At 39.4% G+C, this 22,486-nt stretch overlaps 2 protein-coding genes across 2 annotated transcripts in view; both read right to left on the bottom strand.

Annotated features, from left to right (window-relative positions):
* Window positions 1-20: 20 nt before the first annotated feature.
* Window positions 21-16,128, bottom strand: SPATA4 (spermatogenesis associated 4). The gene is given in 7 exon segments (XM_045987018.1): window positions 21-3,578; window positions 3,581-3,613; window positions 6,459-6,575; window positions 14,142-14,362; window positions 14,473-14,591; window positions 14,960-15,089; window positions 15,911-16,128. Coding segments are annotated over 7 exon segments (909 nt in total). The 3' UTR covers window positions 21-3,507.
* A 4,218-nt stretch (window positions 16,129-20,346) lies between these two features.
* ASB5 (ankyrin repeat and SOCS box containing 5) overlaps window positions 20,347-22,486 on the bottom strand; it is a 50,037-nt gene continuing 47,897 nt past the window's right edge. Inside the window, exon 7 of the mRNA XM_045997179.1 lies at window positions 20,347-22,368. Within this exon, the coding sequence (XP_045853135.1) occupies window positions 22,241-22,368 (128 nt within the window). The 3' untranslated portion in view covers window positions 20,347-22,240. The remainder of the gene's footprint in view (window positions 22,369-22,486) is intronic.

Raw genomic sequence — 22,486 nt, 5'->3', positions numbered from 1 at the left:
GTATATTATAAACTCAAGTTTTTTTTTTGTAATATTAAAAGAGCAAAAGTATTAAAAAAAAAAAAGCCTGAGGCACGACTGCAAGTATTTCAGTTGCACTAGAATTCTCACTCTGAGGTCTTTGAAATTAATGCATTACTGGGAAGAACGGGACTTTGATACTCAGACTGTTTTACAGAATTTATAATATAGATGTTTTTGTCAAACTAAAGAGTGAGTTCCTATAATTAGAATAATTGTGGTTTTTATTATCTTTAAACTTGTTGCATTTAAAATAATTTAAAAATTTTCTTTAACAAGATTCTTAAAACAGAAAACAATATATATTCTGTATATACATCTATTGCATTGACCAGCTCTAACTGTCAAAAAGACATTACAGGCCTAAATTCTATTTTACCAAAAAAAATTTAATGAACATTATAAAAGAGAATGTATGCAGTGCATCAAAAGTGTGAAACTTTTTTTAATCCTTAGTGATAGGCATAACTCAAATTGTTTAGATGAGGTGGATTTTTCATTAGCATGCATGTAGTAAAATCTTTTCACTCATATATAGCAGTTGAACTCCTGCAATAATTCTCTCTATTTTTGTTTTAAAATAGATTAAGAAGCCTATATTTTGTGCTTTAACTGCTTTAAAAGATCCACTGAGTGTAAGTTATACATATATAAATGATTGTTTCCTTCTTCATTTTGAATGAATGTAGGAAAATATTTTATGTTTAAACTATGAAAAATTCAAATAACTCTTTAGCACATGAAGACAATAGAGGCGTAATCCAATTTGTGTCTAAAATCTAAATTGGATTGATTTAAGTACAAATCTGTTATTCTGACTTCTACAGTGTTCTGTACCTTATTACCAATTTTAACTATGATTTCCTCATAAAACTGTGTCATTTGACCATCTCAGTTTGCTTCTCTTGTGCCTTAATATGAAAAACAAAGCAATTTTTTAAATTTATAAAAGGTTTTCTATTGTTAAATTTTATATGCATGAAAACCCAAATAATATGAACTTTTTTTACTACTAGAAGATGTCTATATTACTAATGTGTACAAATTATTTTCCAAGCTTAATTATGCTTTTATGAAAGAAGTCTCATTAGACAATGGTTTTAATAGAATTGGAAAAATATTTTGCCTCTAAAAATTACCAGATGGTTAATACAATTACAACATCAAAATAAGTTATATCGTGAAAATATTATTTTCATGTCAATCAATATATATTTATTGTCTATATTTCCATGAAATCATCCAGAGGTGTTCAGGAATATCATCGCATTAAAGCAATGACTTTTATTTTGTTGTCCTTATAATAGGAAGATTGACACTTTTTCAGTCTTAAGTCAAGAGGCATTCTGAATACAGTAAATATTCAGGAACACCAATTGTTTATAAAATTTAGGGTTTCTTATTAGTGTAGCAGTAATACAGAAGATATCTTCATTGTCAACTCTTACTAAGTTTTTATTGTGCCGTATCTTTGAAACATTTATTCCTAAATTAACTGATGAAAGTACTTTTATGCTAAATTTAAATACCATAGGACTGTGCTTAATATGGCCTGTAGTTATCTAGATTTTTATGTATATAGGTATGAATGTATTTCAGGTCCCCTGAATTTCAGTAAATACCTCATTAAAGCCAGACGTGACAGAGTTAACTGCTAAGATGAGCATCAGTATTGTCCCCCAAACCACCCCGAGAGATTTAACAATCTTCTCCATAAAATCTGGGTCTGAGTCATCAGAGATGTGAAGGGCTGAGCTGTCCATCTGGGTGACTATCTTACTTGGAAACCTAGAAGAATCACTTTGGACTGTCAGGAGGAGGATTCCCCACCAGTAAGAAACACTGACTACAATAAACCCTGAACTAAGAAACAGGAACAGCGCATCCAGAGCCTTCCGTTCGGTGATAAGCGTTCGGCCAATTGGAAACTCTCCTAGAGGCGGCGCTCTAGCTCCTAGAAAAGCTCCTTGCTTACTTCTGCCAGAGATCCCTGGTGAAGCAAATGGCCTGCCTCAGAGACACCTGGAGTGCTGGCCTCTCAATACAACTCCTCTTGGGGAAGCTCTTGAAGCTGCCGCTTTGCCCCTGCCTGCTACCTTCATGTTCTTACACACTCTGAAGTGAAACTTTTAAGACAAGCTCATCTTTTCCGCAGCTCTCCAAAGGCTCCGCGGGAGTCTTGGGAACTTACCATAGTCCGGCCATGAATGATTAGCTTTTTCGGGAGATTAAACGTACGGTGGAGAGAAGAAAAAAGAAACTTTTAAAATGACTGTTGATCCAAATCTAATCCTTCTCTCTGGATCTTTTCCCCTGCCAAGGTTCAGAAGACTTGTTCCTATAACCCTTTCCTAAGGAACGATATTTTATGGATTGAAAGTTATTCTCATAATCTTCTACTTTAGATTTGTCCCATTAGAACACAAGGTTCACAGATAAATAACCTATAGCTGGTAAGATATGCATTTAAACTATACCCTTTACCTCATGTAAAGCTGGATTCTAAACACATTCCCAAGAAGTAATCCTATTTCATCGGGGCTCTCTTTACTTTCTTTTACTAAATATTACCTGCCCCAAATGTGAAATTAAACTCGGAAGTCTCTGGAGATGGAAATTCTAATAAAGCCAAGCCTTCAAAAATGCAGAACCACTGACAAGAGTTTAGCTGGAAATTGACAGGCACGTTATGGGATTCAGCATTCGAAATACTCCTGTTGGAAGTCACAAATGAGACTGTTAATGAGATAGTATAAAGGCATGAATAATTCCCATTGAAGAAAAATGTCTGCATGTGAATATAAAATTATAAGAATGTATGAAATATCATTACTCTTTCAAGATATCAGCTCGCTTTGGTTTCCCTCTACTGAAATTATGGGAAAGTGGAATCAACCAGTAAGAAGTATTTAATTGACCTAAATGATTTGCTAAACACCAGAACCAAATTCCAAGTGAAGCACAATTTTCCTTTCCCACCACTCACTATCAAAAGGGACACCTGTTTTTAAAAAAATGTTTCAAGTCAGGCTACTTATGGGGGTAAACAAGGTTCTCTGTGGGCCAGTGTATAATAATCATTCAGAGTAAATTTTTTTATAAATGCATGTGATGTGTGAATTTATATCAGGCAAAGTAGTAGCTCTTTTCATTTCTAATGAGGAAAATATATTACAAAGTAGACTCACCATTCCTACAGAATTTATGAGAAATAACTTTTACTTGTCATGGTGAATTATGTTAAACTGTACCTTTAAAATTATTCTTGCTCATTCTGTGATATTTGATTTTGTATTTTTAACAGTAACCGCACGGGTGTTTAATAAATGGTTGTTGAATTGAAAAAGCACGTTCTTCAGCCCAATTATGGATGAGACGCCACTTTAATTTACTAGTATATCCAAGACTAGGTAATTCTGTCCCCTGAGTGTGGCAGGAGATGGTGGCATCGCTTCTTCAAAGCCATCAGATGGGTACTTTTCAAGCTTACTTTTCCTCGTTTCTGATAGATTTCCCGGCAGATTCAAAAGAACGTCTTCCAGCTTGCTTCACACACGTTTCTTAAGTGGATTGCCACCAGCTCCTATATTTCCTGGAATATTTAAATAAACAACATTAAAATCAGTTTGTGGTTATTAGATATTTGCACAATGATCAGTGTTTCTAACACGTGACACACGCAGAATGCTGGGCAGCAGGCTGAGCACAGGTTCATCCAAATGCCTGGTAAACAGAATATGTAAAGCATGCGTGAGAGTAGCCTTAAATAAGAAATCTGAATGTCACCCACTTCGAAAAGTCATTAGCCACGCCTAAAATAGCCAGGGCTGATTTGGGTGTATCTGACACCGAATATGACTCAGTTATTTTTGGACGTTGCTTCTGAAAGCAGTGGAGGCAACAGTGCCGAGGTTTGGCAGATGCACAGAGTTCATCGTTGAGTTTCTGGAACTCGGCGCTGAAGCCTCCAAGCTGCCCAGACTCAGTTTGAACGTGAGGAGCCTGTGACACCTAAGAAATCTGCTCCCCCAAACCCCCCGCTGGTCTCATGTTTGCTAGATGTGAGGTTTAGGAAAACAAATGGAAGAATTTAAGTGTTAAAGAAAAAAAAAAAAAACAAGGGTAATGACCGATCTAACAATCTTCACCACCTCTCAGATCATTAGAAGCTTCTCAGATGAATGGCCTTGTGGTTTCAGTGTCGTGTGCACGCAATCTTAGATGGTCAACTGGGCCCCAGTTCCTGTGGTCTAGTTCTGCTTCTCCTTCCACTGACTCAGTTCCAGAACTGAGTTCAGAACTGGGTGTTACATGCAACTAATGAATCACTGCACCACACCAAAAACGAATGATGTACTATATGCTGGCTAATTGAATTTAAATTAAAAAAAAAAGAAACAACTGAAATGGAATCCCTTGAATGAATTTGGGAAGAAAATAAAATTGAGCAAAACAGCTCTCATCCATATAATTACCAAAGTCTGCTCGATTTGCTCATTACTTTACATTCTGCCTAGATTAAGAGAATCCAGGTATCTGGAAAAGGACTGAGAGACGTAAAAAGATAAAAGCATGTTTTCTTCCCATCCTGATCTGTCCTGAAAACCCCCATAGGCCCATCATCCACTTTTAAAAGGATAGAAAAAGACCACTGAAGTGAGAGGGACTCAAAGAGAGCACTGAGAGGATAAAATGGGGGAGAAGTTATTTATAGCGGCTCATACATGATTAAAATTGTAAAAGCAAGAATCCTCTCTACTAGGGAGTTCTGATCTGAAATAATGATAGCATTATTTTTCCAAGAAGTCCTATGTGACCTTGACATTTTTCTGAAAAGAGAACAAAAATGAGGAATGCTCTTTAGCAATTCAAGTCCCGGGAGGCATCGTTTTCTCAAATACGGACCTTTTGCATCTGTTTCTCACCCTGGAAGGAAGCCCTGCTGAGACTCCGTCCTTCTGCCATTTCTCTGCAGGTCCCAAAGCAAGTGGTCCTGTGCTTCCCGGGCCCCAGTCAGGTCCAGGCAGCCGGAGGGGTTCACAAGCAAGTGAACCCAAAGCGCCCTGTGCAGCAGGCTGCCCCCCTCCCCCCGCCCCACTGGGCCTCAGCCGCCAGGGCTTCCACTGCAGGCCTCCCCATGGGCAGGAGGTTGAGACAGGTTGCAGGAGAGGCTGTCGACCCAGAATCTGAAGGTGAAACTAGGGATACATTTTTTTTTTTTTTTCATAGAAACAACATTAATTCACTCTGTTGAGCTCTGTCGTGCTGAGTTCCATGCCTCAGGCAGGAGTTGGAGGTTTTCACCGCCTGGCCTAATGTCTAGATGTTAAGTGCGCCCCGAGAAACGGTAGCTCTAGCTGGCCCTTAGCTAGAGAGTGACATGTGATCAAGTAGAGCTTGGAAAACACTGGATTGGTACCTCTGCTCTTTAATATTTACAATACATATTAGCATATAAGAGGCTCTGTGAAATCCTAAGTAGAAAGGAAGGAATCTGTTGACATTGCTTTTCCAGACCTTATGTAAATAAAGACCTTTTTTTTTCTCCCATGAAATCCCTTAGCATGGTAGAAAGCATCCCCTGTAGCAGATGTCCCCAAATGTCTTCCATCAAAGGCCTGACAGCCAATATTTCAGGCTTCGTGGTAGGTTTGTCAGATAAAAAATGGACCCTCAGTTAAATCTGAATTTCAGATAAACTGAATAATTTTTAATAAATATATGTCCTCAACATGTCCCCAGAATTATTAGTTGTATTGGTTCTGTCTGTCTCTATTCACTAAGTCTAGAATCTTTTTTGTGGGCCACACCGGGCGGTGACTGGGCTGTGACTGGGCTCTTTATGCCGCAGACAAGGCATAAAGGACAGGTGTGGCCAGCTTCCAATACAACGTTATTTATGGCCATGGAAACTTGAATTTTATATAATGTTCTTGTGTCAGGAAATATCACTTTTCTTTTGATATATTTTTTTCAGCCACAGAAGAATGTAAAAGCCATCCTTAACTTGCAGGCTGTGTAAAAACAGGCAGAATACTGACTTGGGCCTGTGGGCTGTGGTCTGCCGTGCTATCAAAGCTTTCTGAACTACCAGGGTTTAAACAAGTGGCTTCTCATGATACAACCGCTGGGGAAATTAAGGCATGCACGTGTCCTTTGCTGCCTTGAGACGATCCGTCACCCCTGCTAGAGAACTGAGCTTTGAGCTCTGCCGAGATGAGCCCCGCCGGTTCCAGACTCACCTGCTTCTGAGAAATGGTGGTGCTTAGCAGACCCTAGGGCCCTCATATCTGTCAAAAGCATAGCAGCCTAGCAACCCAATGCACAGTGGTAGACTGAAGGCCTAGACCGACGTTTTAACTACTTTTTGAAATGTAAAGGAACAAAGTAGAAACAGTCATTTAACTGGTAGCAAGTTTAAAATAACAACAACTCACGTAAAACAGGAGCAACGCCTTCCCTCGAAATCATGGCGTTGTGCTTGCACCCAGAGACTTGGGGAGGAAGACGACTGAGAGTAAGTTCTCCCACTGTTGGTTTGACCTCAAACCATTCTAGAAAATATGAGTACAGAAACTCTTGGTTAGAAATTCACTGCGGCCATGGCCAAAATAAGACGCCACAGTTTACAAATTAGGCAAATTCTTTAGACGCCTCTTTAATCATCGTCCTAAAGAGTAGTGTGGAAAGGGAGGTTATTAGACCTTTCCCCACATTGTGCACACCTCTGAGCCACAAAATAGTTGCTTTAAAGACGATATATTTTTGTTCCTATTGGTTTCTTAGTAAGTTTTTTTAATAATATGTATGCAGAAAAGCGGTCAAATTATGTGTTTGTAGTCTATCAAATTTTTGGAATGAATACACCTGGGGTGTATTATTAGTACAAATCCTCTGCTTATCCCTCCCATACAGTACCCTAAAAAGAAAATACTGTATTGACTTCTGTCATAACAGGTGAGATGATTTTTTTTTTTAAGATTTTATCTCATTTATTTAACAGATAGAAATCACAACTAGGCAGAGAGGCAGGCAGAGAGAGAGGAGGAAGCAGGCTCCCCGCCAAGCAGAGAGCCCGATGCGGGGCTCGATCCCAGGACCCTGGGATCATGACCTGAGCGAAAGGCAGAGGCTTTAACCCATTGAGCCACCCAGGCGCCCCAGTGAGATGATTTTTTTATATTTCATGCATGTATTTACATTTCATGTAAACAAAATCATACAGGACTTATTTCATTTTTCAAAACTGTTTATACTATAAAAATAGTGACAAAACTGCTTCTATGTTTCCTGCATTTCTCATTAAATCTCTAAACTATCACACTTGGGCATTAATTTCCCTGTGCTTCTCAAGATCTGTTACCCCTCCTCTGCAGCCCTCAGCCTTCACTGAGGCTTGAAGAAGAGTCTAAGGTAATTTCTACTCATCAGTCAGACCCTGTTGATGCTCTATACAGCTCTGGTCAGTAACATTCCCAGACCTATAATATCACAGTTAATTACTTTGAGCTTAAAATCAGGAGTCTCAAAAATCAAGACTAGTGAGAATAGAATATTGTTCAAGAATCTGAAGGGCTGAAGTGGTTCAGAGCTAAAGAGAAATTGGTCAAAGAAAGACAAGAGAGATAGAGGTCAGCTTTGCACAAAGAGGGACATTCAAAGAGAAAATTAAATAGTTGTGTTTTGTTCTAGAAATCCGAACTAGAGCCAATGAGAAGCAAAAATGGTGAGATCGACTAAAGGTAAGCAAATGTTAGGTATAAAGAATAATTGTATCTGATTTGTGATATTAAAAAAATAACTGGACAAATAAAATGCTGAAGAGTGGTAGGGGGCTGGCCAGGAGTCGTCAGTGTCCTAGTGTTTTAGGGTGCTTATAGTTAGAGAAAGTAAAGATATTAATTTTAGATTAGGATAAATTTACATGTTAAAAATTTTAGGGTAGCACTAAAAAGAGTAGAAATTTTAAATTTTCCAAATTAGTAGGGATCAGGTGTGGGGGGAGTCTTTTAAAAAAAATTTAATCTGAAAGAAAAGATAGGTGAGACAAAAACAAGAAACAGAAAAAGAAAACAAAGACCACGAAATAATATGATAGCTGTGAACGCAAATGTAACAGTAGGCAGTTCTACTGAATTCATAACATTTAAAGTCACAGTGAATGAAATAACAAAGATCCACGCAACAGGGTGCTTCAAAGATGAATTGCAAGACTTGCTTTAGCAAGTGTCAGCACTTACTGTAAAGCAATAGTAACTAAGACAGTGTGGTGTTGCAGTCGCACAGGGGTAGACAAGACCAGCAAGTGCCCGGAAACAGGCCCATAGATATAAAGAAACTGGAAATATTTGAGACATGAGGGTGTTACGGACCAGTGAGAAAAGAACAGATTGTTCAAGAAATGGTCTGAGACAGAACTTGTGCTCCATTTCATTTGCAGACAAATTCAGATCTTAAGAGCCTAACCCCTTACCAGATCTATGCTTTGCAAACATTTTTTTCCCCATTTTATAGGTTCCTTTTTCACTCTTGTTTTCTTTTTTATGTGGAAGCCTTTTTGATAGAATCCCACGTTTGTTTTGCTTTTGTTTCTTGTGTTTCAGATGTCATCTCCAAAAGATCCTTGCCAGTGCCAGTGCCAAGAAAGCTTTTCCTGTGGTCTCTTCTAGTTGCTTTATGACTTCAGGTCTTACGTTTAAGACCTGTTCTGATCTTATGTTGGGATGTGAGGTAAGGGTCCAATCTCATTCTTTCTGCAAGTGCATATCCAGTTTTCTCAACATGATTTGTTGAGATTATCTTTTCCCCATTGTGTGTTCTTGGCATCCTTATTGAAGATCAAGTGTCTGTAAATGCATGGATGTATTTCTGGACTTGCCATTTTGTTTCATTGGTCTCTATGTCTGTTTTTATGCCAGTATCTTACTATTTTAATTACTATAGCTTTGTATTACAGTGTGAAATCGGGAAGTGTGATGCCTCCAGCTTTGATCTTCTTTCTCAAGATTGCTTTTGGCTTTTTGGGTTCTTTTTTGGTTCCATAGGATTCAGGATTGTTTTTTCTATTTCTGTAAAGACTACGATTGAAATTTTGCAAGCTTGCTTTGAATCTATAGGTCAATTGGGTAGTATAGACTTTTTAAAAATATTAATTCTTCTAATCCATGAACATGGGATGTCTTTCCATTTATCTGTCTTCTTTTATTTCCTTCATCAATGTTTTATAATTCATAATGTTTAAATATGTAAAATGTAATATCCAAAACATATAAGGACTCATACAATTCAATAGCAGACCAAACAAATAACCCAACTAAAAACTGGGTAAAGGACCTGAGTAGACATTTCGCAAAATAAGGAATACAGGAGTGCTGCCTATCTTAGTTAGTGGAGTGTGTGACTCCTGATCTTGGGGTTATGAGTTTGGGCCCCATGTTGAGTATAGATCGTATTTAAAAATAGTCTTTTGGAGCGCCTGGGTGACTCAGTGGGTTAAAGCTTCTACCTTCAGCTCAGGTCATAATCCCAGGGTCTTGGGACCAAGCCCTGCATCCGACTTTCTGCTCAGCAGGGAGCCTGCTTCCCCCCCCCCCCACTGCCTGCCTCTGCCTACTTGTGATCTCTGTCTGTCAAATAAATAAATAGAATCTTTAAAAAATATATAGTCTTTTAAAAAACAAGATATACAAATGGCCAACAGATATTTAAAGAGTTACTCAACATCACTAATCAGTAATCAGGGAAATGCAATCAAAACCACAGTAATATATTATCATACACCTGTTAGAATCACTATTATCAAAAAAGACAAAATATAAAAAGTGTTGGTGAGAATGTGGAAGAAAAGAGAACCCTTCTGCACTGTTGGCAAAATGTAAATTTGTACAGCCATTATGGAAAATAGTATGAAGACCCAAAATTAAAAATAGAAATACTGTATGATCAATACCACTTCTGGGTATATATCCAAAGGAAATGAAATCAGTATTTCAGAGAGGTATCTGTACCATGTTCATTGCAACATTATTCACAGTAGCCAAAGATATGGAAATGTCCAAAATGCATGAATGTATAAAGAAAATGCGGTATGGATGTGTATACACACACACACACACACACACACACACTGGAATATTAATCAGACTTTATGCTAAATGAAATAAGCCAGACATGGAAAAACCAATACTGCACGATTTCACTTCTAGGTGGACTCAAAAATAGAGTCATAGGAGCAGAGAGTAGAATGGTAATGTCCAAGGATTGGGGGAAAGGGGACCTGGGGAGATGCTGGTCAAAGGTATGCAAGATGGAAAAATTCTGCAGGTCTAATATACAGCATGGTGACTACAGTTAATAGTGTATTGTGTACTTGAAATTTCCTAAGAGCATTGATCCTAAGCATACTCACCACACCAAGCAAACAAAGAAAAAAAGAAAAAAGAAGGAAACAAAGAAACAAAGAACATGGCAATCATGTGAGACAATGGATATGTTTGATTGCAGTGATTATACAAGTATATGTACATCAAAATGTGAAGTTGTATACCTTAAATATATATACTTTCTATTTGTCAATTATAACTCAATAAAGTTGAAAAATATCTTAAAAGTGAAAGTCTACCATAGCAACAATTTTCTAGATATGTCTCCTGAGGCAAGGGAAATAAAAACAAAATAAACTATTGGGACTACATCAAAATAAAAAGCTTCTGCACAAAAAAAAAAAAAAAAAAAAAAAAAAAGCTTCTGCACAGGGAAGGAAACAATCAATAAAACTAAAAGGCAATCTGTGGAATGGGAGAAGATATTTGCAAATGACCTATGTGATAAATGGTCAGTATCCAAAAAATATAAAGAACTTATATAACTCAACACCCCCAAAAAACAATCCAATTTAAAAATAGGCAGAAGACATAAACAGACATTTCTCCAAAGAAGACATCCAGATGGTCAACAGATACACAAAAAGATGCTCAACATCACTCATCATCAGGGAAATGCAAATAAAAATTACAATGAGATACCACTTCACACTTGTCAGAATCACTAAAATCAACAACACAAGAAAGAAGTGTTGGTGAGCATGTGGAGAAAAAGACACCCTCACGCACTGTCGGTGGGAATGCAAACTCATGCAGCCACTGCCGAAAACAATGTGGAGCTTCCTTAAAAACAGAACTACCCAACAATCCAGTAATCATGCTATTGGGTATTTATAGAAAGAATACAAAAACACTAATTCAAAGAGATTAATATACTTCTGTGTTTATTGCAGCATTATTTACTCCAGTTAAACTATGGAAGCAGCCAGGTGTCCGTCAATAAATGAATGAAGAGGTAGTATGTGTGTGTATACACACACACACACACACACACACACACACGTAAATAATGGAATTTTACTCAGCCGTAAAAATGAATGAAATCTTGCCATTTACAACAATGTGGATGGGGCTAGAGAGGTACAATACTAAGCCAAATAAATCAGGGAAAGACAAATACCATATGATTTCCCTCATAGGTGGACTTTAAGAAACAAAACAAATGAGCAAAGGAAAAAAAGAGCAGCAAACCAAGAAACAGACTCTTAACTCTAGAGAACAAGCTGAAGGTTACCAGAGGCAGGTGGATGGGGGGGTGAGTGCAGCTGGTGATGGGGATGAAGGTGTGCCCTTGTGAGGAGCGCTGGGCGACACACGGAGGTGTTGAATCACTATATTGTTCACCTGAAACGAATACAACACTGTACGCTAACTTTACTGGAATTGAAAATGAAAATAATAAAAGATAAAGGTTAAATAAACTTTAGGAAATTTAAATATAGGAGAATTTTTTTATAACCATGATGCCAATAATGTTAACCATGAAGTTTGTATTTGTTTTTCATTTCTGCCATAACAAATTTCCATAAATTTGGTGACTTACAAACAACAGCCATTTTTATCTCAGAGTATAGAAATCTGAGAGGTTCTTTTTAGAGTCTCACCGGACTGAAATCAAGGTGTTGGCAGGGCGGCAATACTTCTGGAAGCCCTGGGGATGCATCCTCTCCCATGCTCATTCGGGTTTTTGGCAGAATGTGATTCCTTGCATCTCTAGGTCCAAAGTCGCTATCTGGTTGCTGGCTGTCCCCGAGGGTTGTTCTTTGCTCTTTGAGGCCACGCCCCTACCTTCCTGTGGTCTCCGAATGGCCCCAGCAACAAGAGAAGGTTGAGCCCCTCTCACACTTCAGATCACTCCTATTTCCTCTTCTGCCTCATTGCTCCGATTCCACTTGGAGAGAGATCTCTGCTTTTAAGTGCTCCTGTGATTAGACTGGACCCACTGAGTAACCCAGCATTAACTCCCTAGTTCAAGGTCTGCAGCTTCTGCAAAGCCTCTTTTGCCATGTCATGCCACATATTCACAGGTGCCGGGGCCTCGCGCATGAACAAGAATGGGAACCCCGTTCTGCCTACTACAAAGATGGATAGAATCTAAATTAAGAAATACACATGAATGGGGTGGGAGGTTGGGGGAACCAAGTGGTGGGTAATAGGGAGGGCACGTATTGCATGGAGCACTGGGTGTTGTGCAAAAACAATGAATACTGTTATGCTGGAAATAGATAAATTAATTAATAAAAAAAAGATACACATGAATGAAATTAAGAAGAACAAATTGTGTGCATGAACTGTTTTGGGGGGGGTTTTTTACATCAAGGAAATGACAAACAAAGGCAGCACAACAGTGGTCACTCTCAGAGGGAACTACGGAGAATCCAATCAGAAGGACACCGGCAGAATGTGAAGGTATTGATAACGTGTCACGGAATAGAGCATAAAGGAGGGATACAGAGATGTTTAACCATTATCGTCTTTAAATTGTACATACACATTATATGCATGCATGTATGACAAAAGTCACAGCAAAATTTGAATGTTTAAAAGACATACAAAAGAATATGAACATAAAATTCCACAACAGGATTAATAACCTCAGTTCTTTCTCTACTCACAAATTCATGAGTGGAACCAGAAGTGAGAGCAAATCAAGGAAGAGAAACAGAAAATGACAGGCAATGGCAGATGAACAAAGTAACAGAGAACAAAATGTAATATGCCATGCCAACTGGGTGAAACGACAGTTCTGCTCTCCTTTCCTTCCAGGGACTAGAGAGAAAATGGCTCTTCAGAAAATTGGGGTTCAAAATGGAGGAATCCTAATGACTACAGCTACCTTATTCCTTAATGGTTTGGATGCCATGGTCACGATGAAGTCACTATGTGCTGGAATCAAGGACTAAAAAATTCCAGGACTTCCAGGACATGAGTGGTGTTAGAAAAGAAAAAAGAGAGAGAGAGAGAGAGAAAGTTTACTTACTCGCCCTCTGTTGGGACTCTGATGGCAAATGCTTTGGATGCTTTGAGAATATTTCAGTGATACCTCTGGAAGGATGCAGAGGGTTGCCCCAATCTGCCTTGCCTTGCCTTACCCAATCTACACACGGAAGCTATTAGAGAAAGGATAACACTGACCATATGATAAAGAGCATCTAGAGTGAATCACGGTGGTCAGGCTTTTCCTATAGTACTTATATCCTGATGAAGTCTTAAATATTCCCATCTTCTTTAGTAACCTAAGATGCTATGTGAACTTATTTCCCACGAAATTTTATGTGAACACTTTCACTAACATTTTTCTTCCAAGTATTAATATACTAGGTTAAGCTATGCTTGCATTAGAAAAATTATTACATAGGGGCGCCTGGGTGGCTCAGTAGGTTAAAGCCTCTGCCTTCGGCTCAGGTCATGACCTCAGGGTCCTGGGATCGCCCCGCATTGGGTTCTCTGCTCAGCAGGGAGCCTGCTTCCCCCTCTCTCTCTGCCTGCCTCTCTGCCTCCTTGTGATCTCTGTCAAATAAATAAATAAAATCTTAAAAAAAAAAGAAAAATTATTACATAAACCACTCCAATGATAATAAATCATTCCACTGCTAGCATAAGGTAGCTATTTTCCCTTTAAGCCAGCGACAGCAAAAGCAGAAATGGGACAGACAACAACCAGCTTTTCTTTCATCTGTACTCAAGTATAGCTTCATTAAGTTGGGAAGAGCTCAACTATTTCCAAGGAAAACTTACTTGGATTCAATTTTCTGCTCAATTTTCTTTGCAACATTTGTAAAAGCAAGAGGAACTCTGCTTTAAGTTTATTGCTGAGTATGTTGGGATTGCTTATCATTTCGGATAGCCTGATGTTACTTTTAATCGACTTTGAAGCTGTAGACCGAGGAACCAGGGGCAAATGCATCTGGTAACTGTAGTCCGTGAAATTCACGAGGTCGTCCTGGATGCTTTTAATTCTGGGAATAAAAAATGAAGACCTGTTGACAAGCCACATTTTTGTAACGAGACTGATATTATCAAATTTTCATCTTAAAGTGTATCACTAGAAAAATTCCGAATGACTTACTCTCGATGTGTTAGCAAGGTATAAACCTCTTGGATCAGGATTTCAGGAACACCAGCTTTGCAATGAATTGTTCCATGGATTAGCTCTTTAGATAATTTAAATTTTTTTCTTGCCAGGAACTTTAATAGTAGAAAGAAAGTACTTTCATTATAAGAAGTTCTATACAAATCTCCAATTACAACGAATTCACTTTAATCCCCCTTTTGTCTCTCAACTAATTTTTTGTGTTTAACATGTTAATTATTTAAAAAATATTTTTCTTCAGCAAGAAAACCAATTATTCCGTTCCATTCCAATTTGAAGTGAGTACGTTCAGTTTCATAAGTGACTCGTGACAAACTTTAATAACACTCTTTTCAATTACAGGGAGATGAGCGGCCAACTCTGTCCTGCAAACACACCCACACATTGTAGATATCCAAGAGGTCAGGTGTACACCTTTAAAGACACAAAATTCTTAACAAAGTGCCAGTGACTGCGAACTTACCTGCTCCAACTGTGCCCAGTTATCCAACTTGACTTTCAAAGAAGTTCCATTTTCAAAGGATGACAATTTAAGGTCCCAGGGGTAATATATAGTGAATATTTCTGCAATCAGGAAACCATTTGAAAAATCCCTGATCCGTACATAGACAGCATTAAGGAAATGAAATAAAATGTAGTTACTTTAACAGTTGTAGTATTTTATAATCAATTAACACCAATTAAATGAATATTCCATACTGATGGCAAATAACTTATAAGATTACATTTGTTGGATCAGTGCTCTGTGGAAGATTTGCTATGGAATAGAGTTTTGATAAGATTAGATAGACACCAGAGGCTTTGGCGTCCTTTCTATGAACCCATACTGTTACTCTGTATTGAATCTGCAGTTTAACAAGATCCCTAGGTGATTCCTAGGCACATTGAAAATTTCAGACACGTCTTTATTAAGAAATATTGAAATTAGTAAACCAGAGTCTTTGACTCGTCTTCCTATTTGTGGAAGTTAGTTCGCATTCCCAGAGCAGATACTAACTGCCTGTTAGGTTCAGGGTGGCTGACTGAAGGAGACAGACGCCGTCCGGAGGGTAAACTGATCCCCACGGGTGTTAGTTGATGTCCAGCGTCTCTAAAGAAAGAGGCTTGACTGTTGAAATGTTTTTGTAGACACCGAGGCGCTCTACAGTAGCCTGGGTCTGAACTGTGATGATTGACTGAACGGGTAAATGGGTGGACCCGTCCTGTGTGTCGTGTAGACCCGCTCCCTAGAGCAGCAGGTGTGTTTGTGCGGGTGCGCGCTGAGCCGGCAGGGGTCTGGCTCGGAAACCTAGACTGGGCCGAGCGGGCAAGCTGAGTGGGGCGGCCCCTGAGCGGCGGCGGGGCAGGAGGGGCACCGGGATCGTCCGTGGGTCCCCGGGATGCTCAGGCCAGTGTAGGCGGCTCGCTCCTGCACCTGTTGACGTTCCTGGGGAAGAAAGTGAGATCCAGGCCCTGGAGCCAGCGCAGAACCGACCGAGACAGGCGGGAGCTCTTCGGTGGATGCGGATAGATCAGACATTTCTTAGGCTTCCCTCGGGTGGGAGCGGCTGGCTGTAGCGAAAATGACGGTGACTTGGGCAGGCTTGCCGCGGGCTGTATCAAAATCCCTCCTCCCAGGCGGGCGGCAGCCATCTAGCTTTCGGAGTTGCTATGGCAGCACCCGCGGCGGGGCGGGGTCTGCGGGGGCGGAGCCTCAGCGAGGCCGAGGGAACTCGGGGGGTGGGGCGGGGCCTCGGCGCTACTGGGCCGGGCCTGTGGGTGGGCGGGGCTTCCGTGGGCCAAAGGGGGTTCCCCAGTTTGGGGAGCTGAAGCTTGGGAATGGGGGACACGACTGGTCTCACTGGGTGGACGCTTTCAATTTTGGTTGTGGTTAGACTCACTTCTAACCAACTTGGAGCTACCACCTAAACCTCTTGCTTGCTCTTATAAATTTACTTTTTTTAAACATTGTAGTTTCAGCCCAGCCAAAGGCCTATTTTCAGTCAAGCATTTTGAGGAGGATGTGAAAAGCCTCCAGAAGACAAGGTCGCTTTTTGTTCAGAAATTGTCAGTGATAGGGTATTTGCTCCAAAACGCCAAAGAAAAAGTTTTCGGAATTAAAATGAATAACTGTCTAACATCTACAGATTTAACATGTTTCCTTAGTTATGACATTAGGTGTTCATAAAAATTACATAATATTCAAAAATAATTTGGAAGTTTTCACATTTCACAAAGATGCCCTAGTATATATGATTCTTTCCTTCAACAATTATTTCAGTCCCTAGTATGTGCCAGGCACTGACCTAGTTATCTGGGATTTATCACTGAACAATGCATAGAAAAAAAAATGATTGCAGAGCCAACATCATCAGTTATAAATTAAATATTTACACAACAAATTGATTAAAATCCTTTAAAGTTTTTGCAAAAAATAAGTCACTTAATGTGGCATATAGATATTATTATGCAAGATAAAATATGGGCTAGATCTTGATAGTGGAGGTCTATAATATTTTGCTGAATGTTTACTCATAAACACATTTATTAATGAATCTGTATATGGTTTGAAAGAAAAAAAACGAAGCTAGGAAAGTGTTTTCTTCTTTCCCAATGAAGTTTTCCTTTAAGGGTTCATTCATTCAGTGAATTTCTTTTTTTTTTTTTTTTTTGAGGAGCCCTTCTGTGCTATGTTATGCATTAGATCTTCATGATCCAATACCGTAGCCAGGATCCTCCTGTGGCGATTTAGATATAAATTTAAATAAAATAAGATGAGTAACACTGGCTACATTTCAACTGTTTAATACCTACATGCGGCCATTGGCTGTGTTGTAGAGTGCAGCTACCCTGTCATTGCGGGAGGTTCCATTAGACAGCTGTGTGCTGGATTATTTATAGAAGGTACACAGATATAAATATCAGTAAAAAGATCATGTACACTGAAAAGCTCTGCCACAATAAAAATATGTTAGTATCAGGGAGGAAGCAAACAATTTGGCCTCAGGGACTCTAGGAGTCCTTTTGGAGGAAGTAACCTTTGATTTGGATCTTATAAGGCAGTATTTTAGATTATTTATGACAGAGGTTTTGGAGGACCGGGTCTACTTTTTATTAGTGATGTGACTTCAGGCAAGTTATATAACCATTTTTATTTGTAAAAGAAGAAAATAAATAGCACAACCCTCAGAGGGTTGTGTTAAGGATTAAATGAACAATATGCAAAGAGCCTAGAACAAGTGTAAATTATTGTTTCTAAGACAGCGAATCTGTGGGATGAGGCCGACGGGAAAGTTCCACACAGAATGATTGCTATAAGCGAAAGCACAGTGATATCATCTGAGATTTGAGAGTCTTTCAATGAGTTTGGGGAAATAACTCATCATTAGGGTTAGTAGAAGTGCCTAGGCTTTGGCATGAATTCTAACCCAATATTCAGGTAGTAACGGAGAAGGAAGGAGATTAGGGCCCAACTGAGCAGTGTTGCTAAGAGTCAGAACTTTCCTGTAATAAAGGTGCCACTTGTTAGACAGACACATCTCTTTCAGACACACCGTTCTATATTTAGCTTGTTGGAATGCCACAGTGTGATTTCCCCTTTGCTACAAGTTTTATTAAATTGTGACAATAGGGGGAGCTAGAGAGAGGCCGGGAGGGAAGAGAAGGCAAGAAAGGAAGGGGGATTTGGGATTTGCTGTTTCCCCTTCTGCTTGCCTTTCATCAGGGTGTCACCACAGCAACAAAGCTTAACCTGACAGTGACAGCTGGTTCCAGTCTCCAACTTTTTTTTTTTTTTTTTTTTTTAGTTCTCCTGGAGCAGATTTCATCATACTTGCTCAGATGTTTAGCAAGCACTGAGAAGTGACCCTCCTTCCAGAGACGGGGATTTTACTCCGGGACCGCCCTTCTGAGCTCTGGAAGAGTTGGCACCAGCCCCGTAGTTACCGTCCCCCTTCAAGAGTCATTCTGTGGAACTTTCCCTCCAAGTTCTAGGCTCTTAAAACCCTAATTTCTTAAATCTGTTCTAGTGGCAATTGCTTCCTGAAGCATGTATTTCTGTTAGTTTGACTGACGTAGGAAAGACATTAGGTGTCCAAGCTGATGGCCAATGTCTTTGGTGCAAAAAGGTGATTTTATTAAAGTACGGGGACGGGACCCGTGGGCAGAAAGAGGTACTGGCAATGGGGTCCTGAGCAGTGGCCCTTTAGATACTTTGAAGTTGGGAGGGGGTTATGGATAATGAAAGTCTCTAAGGACTTTTGGAAGCAAGGTTTCCAGGACCTTGAGGGGGCTCGCTATTGTTGGGGAAAGGTCATTTACTACTGTCTCATAAAACCCTCATCATGAGACCCTTCAGATGTATATTGGTGGGTTATATGCTTTGGGGATGATTGCCAGCATGTATCTTGGGGGATTTACAGAAAAAGGACATTTCTAAAGGAATTTTTATATGTTAAAGTAGACTTACAGGGTCCTGGGGTGGGGGAATGGGAGGTCGGGCTAGGCTTGCCTCTTGCCCCTAGCAAAGTGTCAACATCAAGGTAGTTGAGTCCCCAGAGGAACGTCACTCTGCCTGTTTTGGCGACTTGTCAGTGGGCTGGAAGTAGTCAGGAAATTGAATTATTTTTTTTTTTGCCCTTGTTTCCCACACCATGATGGTCCTGTTTTAGTTTTTCAGTTGGTCAGCATCTGTTTAACCCTCCCTTATTTTAAAGTCTTGTTTTGTGTGCATAGTTCCTTCTGCCTTCCTGATCGGATGCTGAGTGATACCCCGCTTCATAGGTGGGGTGAGGTTTCCCTCTGCCACTAGCTGACCTGCCTCTGACCAAGTCATCGGAGGAACGTGCTATCCCTGTTCCTCAGATCCTGTCAGCGAGATATCATCAACAGAGCGGGCCCTTGGGACATTCCGTGGGATGTTCAGACTCTCCGAAACTCGGCTCATCTTGTGGCCAAGAACAAGAGATTTGACCTGAGGCAAGATCCTGAGTATGCACTATTGCTCCTGCTAAATTAAAGCAAACTGCTTTTGGTCATTCTTGCAGATTATTATAAAGGGGGGAAGTACTCCCCCAGATCAGAAACAGCGTAACAGTTGCTAGGGACTCGGGCGATTTATTCCAGTAAAGGCCCTTCAAATAGGAAAGCAGCTCTAATTGGTGTTCCTGCCTGAATGAAGTGTGCAATAACCCACAGTCCCCCTGTAAGAGCCATCCATCTTCCGCAGGAGCCGGTCATCCAAGTCGGTGGTTGTCTTTGACTTATCACCATCAGGAGAAACTTCAGAGAGCTTTATTTGATATAAATATTTTGTTGAATGAGAAACACACCATTCTTAGTGCAACTGGAAGTGAAGGGTAATATTTTAGCTAATGGATGGTGGGAAGAGGCAATACAAAGTAGCGGAAGGAGTTAGGCTGCCTTCCAGGCAGAGGGAACAGCATTCGCAAAGGCAGGGAGGCAAGATGAGTCCAAGGAGAAGCAAGTCTGTTTTTTGACCTATCTGTTGTGAGTTTCCTTAGGAAGGCCCTTCGTGATCTGCCCCCGATCACTGTCTAACACTTGCTACAATGATTATTTCACTGCATTTCTTTAATCTCAAGTCAAATAGTTTGGTTTGGCTTGGTCTTTGCCTTAGTGGAATTTTGCCCTTGGATCTTTATGCGTGTATGTGCACATACACATGTATAATAAGATTTGGATTAGAAGACCTTCGAGGTGTCTATTTCAATGTGCACTACACCTAATGCCCATTATACAATGACTTGAAAACTGGAGGGGAAAAAACTAGAGCTTTGAATCTTATTCTCCATTACCTTCAATTAGAAAATCAAGTACTAATTAGGAGAGAGAAAAGAAAAGGTGTTTTATTCCAGGGATAATAGTCACACTTTAATATATTAACAAACAGATGATATATTTAAATGAGAACACTTCTTTGATAAGACAATCATACTCAAGCAAAGATACAAGATACAAGCACACTAAAATTTTAAGGCATCCGTTTTAATTTTCATATTTGTTATTTACTTCTCTTATTGGTACAAAACCAATGAAAAGGGATGAATCATATTACCTTACACTCAAAGACTACCTCTAGCTCAGGGAAAATAATAGTAGAAACCTGTTTTACTAGAAAAGCAGTCTGAATACCCAATTATATCTAATGAGGTTACTCAATAATAAAGAAATTGAAAGCACATTATTCATGAGGACATTACAAATTTGTTAGGCTGGGATATTCAGTAAAATAGACTCATATAAAACTCTCTAGGCACATAAAAGACATTTTTAAGCAAACATGCTACAGCCTTCTATTTTTGAAAATCTAAACATGATTTTTTAAAAATTCAATCTTAGTAACTTTGCAGTTACATTCAAGAATAGTGTCCTTCCCATGGGTCTCCAAAAGTCAGCCAAGAACTAAGAAGAAAGGAATATAGGCCCCTCAGTTATTAAAACAGTGATCAAAATATTTTATCAAAATTTGATTAACTTATAAAATTCATTAAAACATTTTCTACTTCCCACAGTCGTGAGTATCCAGATTATTTTATTTCTTAGTCCACAATAGACTCAAGTCTAGTCTAAATTACAAAGGAGGCACAAAATCTGTTTTACTACGTTTTCTACTGCATGGAAGTGCAGTTAAAGCAGAAGACAAACACAGTATTAATCCTTGCAGAGGACACTGCTTTGTACCCCGATACTTCCTTGCTAATACAGTCTACGCCGAACCCTTGCTTTGTGTAAGAAGGGCTGGAAACAGCACTAGAAAGGTCCATGTAAGGGGTAAATTTTATAAGGTCTCTGAGTTTGCTAAGTGGCACCCGCTCTTTCTTTTCTTTGAAAACCCCACCATTTAAGAAGATTTCGATCTGTTTGCCACACCACAGCCTCGGATGGCCCTGATCCTGCAGCGTGACCGGAGGCCTCTTTATCAATTGGGTATGAAGTTCAATTCCTTCAGTCCAAACCCTACCAGCTAGAGACGGTTTCTGAGGAACAAGAAGGGGGAAGTGTATATACAACGCACTGAAGAGAGAGCCTCAGAGGCTACCCTGAAGGAGGAGGAGGTCTTAGAACAGCCTTAGCAAGGGTATAATGTTCCAACCACCTCAGGACGAGACAGGAGGCATAACCAGAGTCCCACCAGTTTCTGGAATGGGGACATTGAAGGTGGCGAAGTGACTAGTGCGATCTTTGCAGGGAGGGGCAATTTATCTCTTCTTCACGAGCTGATCGTTGTAAGGACAGGTGCGCATTTAGCATAGTGGGTTTCCTGAATGATAGCCACCTTTATTTCAAAAAGGATATTAGTTGCTATTTTCTAAATCATTTGCATATTTTGCATTAATATGAAAAATACAGAGAGATAATTAATGACAGTGAAACACTTAAAAGTTAATGCATTATTTGAAGAACGGAAGCATTTTAAAATATGTAATTTTAGTAAGAGTTCACTTTTTCTTTTTTACTTTAAAAAGACAGAAATGGAGATTTCCTCCCCTTTTTTTCCCCAAAATCCAAAAGAGTACATGGGAATGACTAATAACATTAGGGATGTTAAAAACGCTATAGTCCAAAATACAGTAAAAATGCATGAAACAGTAGTACTCACTAGTGCACTTAAAATTTAAATTCACCTCTGTCCTGGGGCCCCCTAGTCACTTACACTCTATCGGTAACATAATTCAATATAAAATATACACTATGCAGATGAAATAGAAATGAGTTTGAAAGTATTCAGAATTATTTCACTGCTTTATCGGTACTGGAGGAAATTCTGCAATAATGTTGGCAGCTGGAGCTGTGGGATAAGGTGCAATCTTGATCTGCCTATGTAGTTTCGGATACAGAGTCGGCAAAGTTGGCAAAGAGTGCTTGGAGTAGCTACAAAAGACAGGAAAAGTATTTGTTAATTAAAATCGAAATGGACTTGTATATGCTAAAAGAGGCATGAAATAAACCATAAATAATCTATAGTGCTTTCAAGCAAACTAGGGTAGTA

The sequence above is a fragment of the Meles meles genome, chromosome 2 (assembly GCF_922984935.1).
Source record: "Meles meles chromosome 2, mMelMel3.1 paternal haplotype, whole genome shotgun sequence".
In the NCBI taxonomy this organism is placed as follows: Eukaryota; Metazoa; Chordata; class Mammalia; order Carnivora; family Mustelidae; genus Meles; species Meles meles.
The sequence above is the reverse complement of the archived record's forward strand: the minus strand, read 5'-3'. Positions and strand labels throughout refer to the sequence as shown.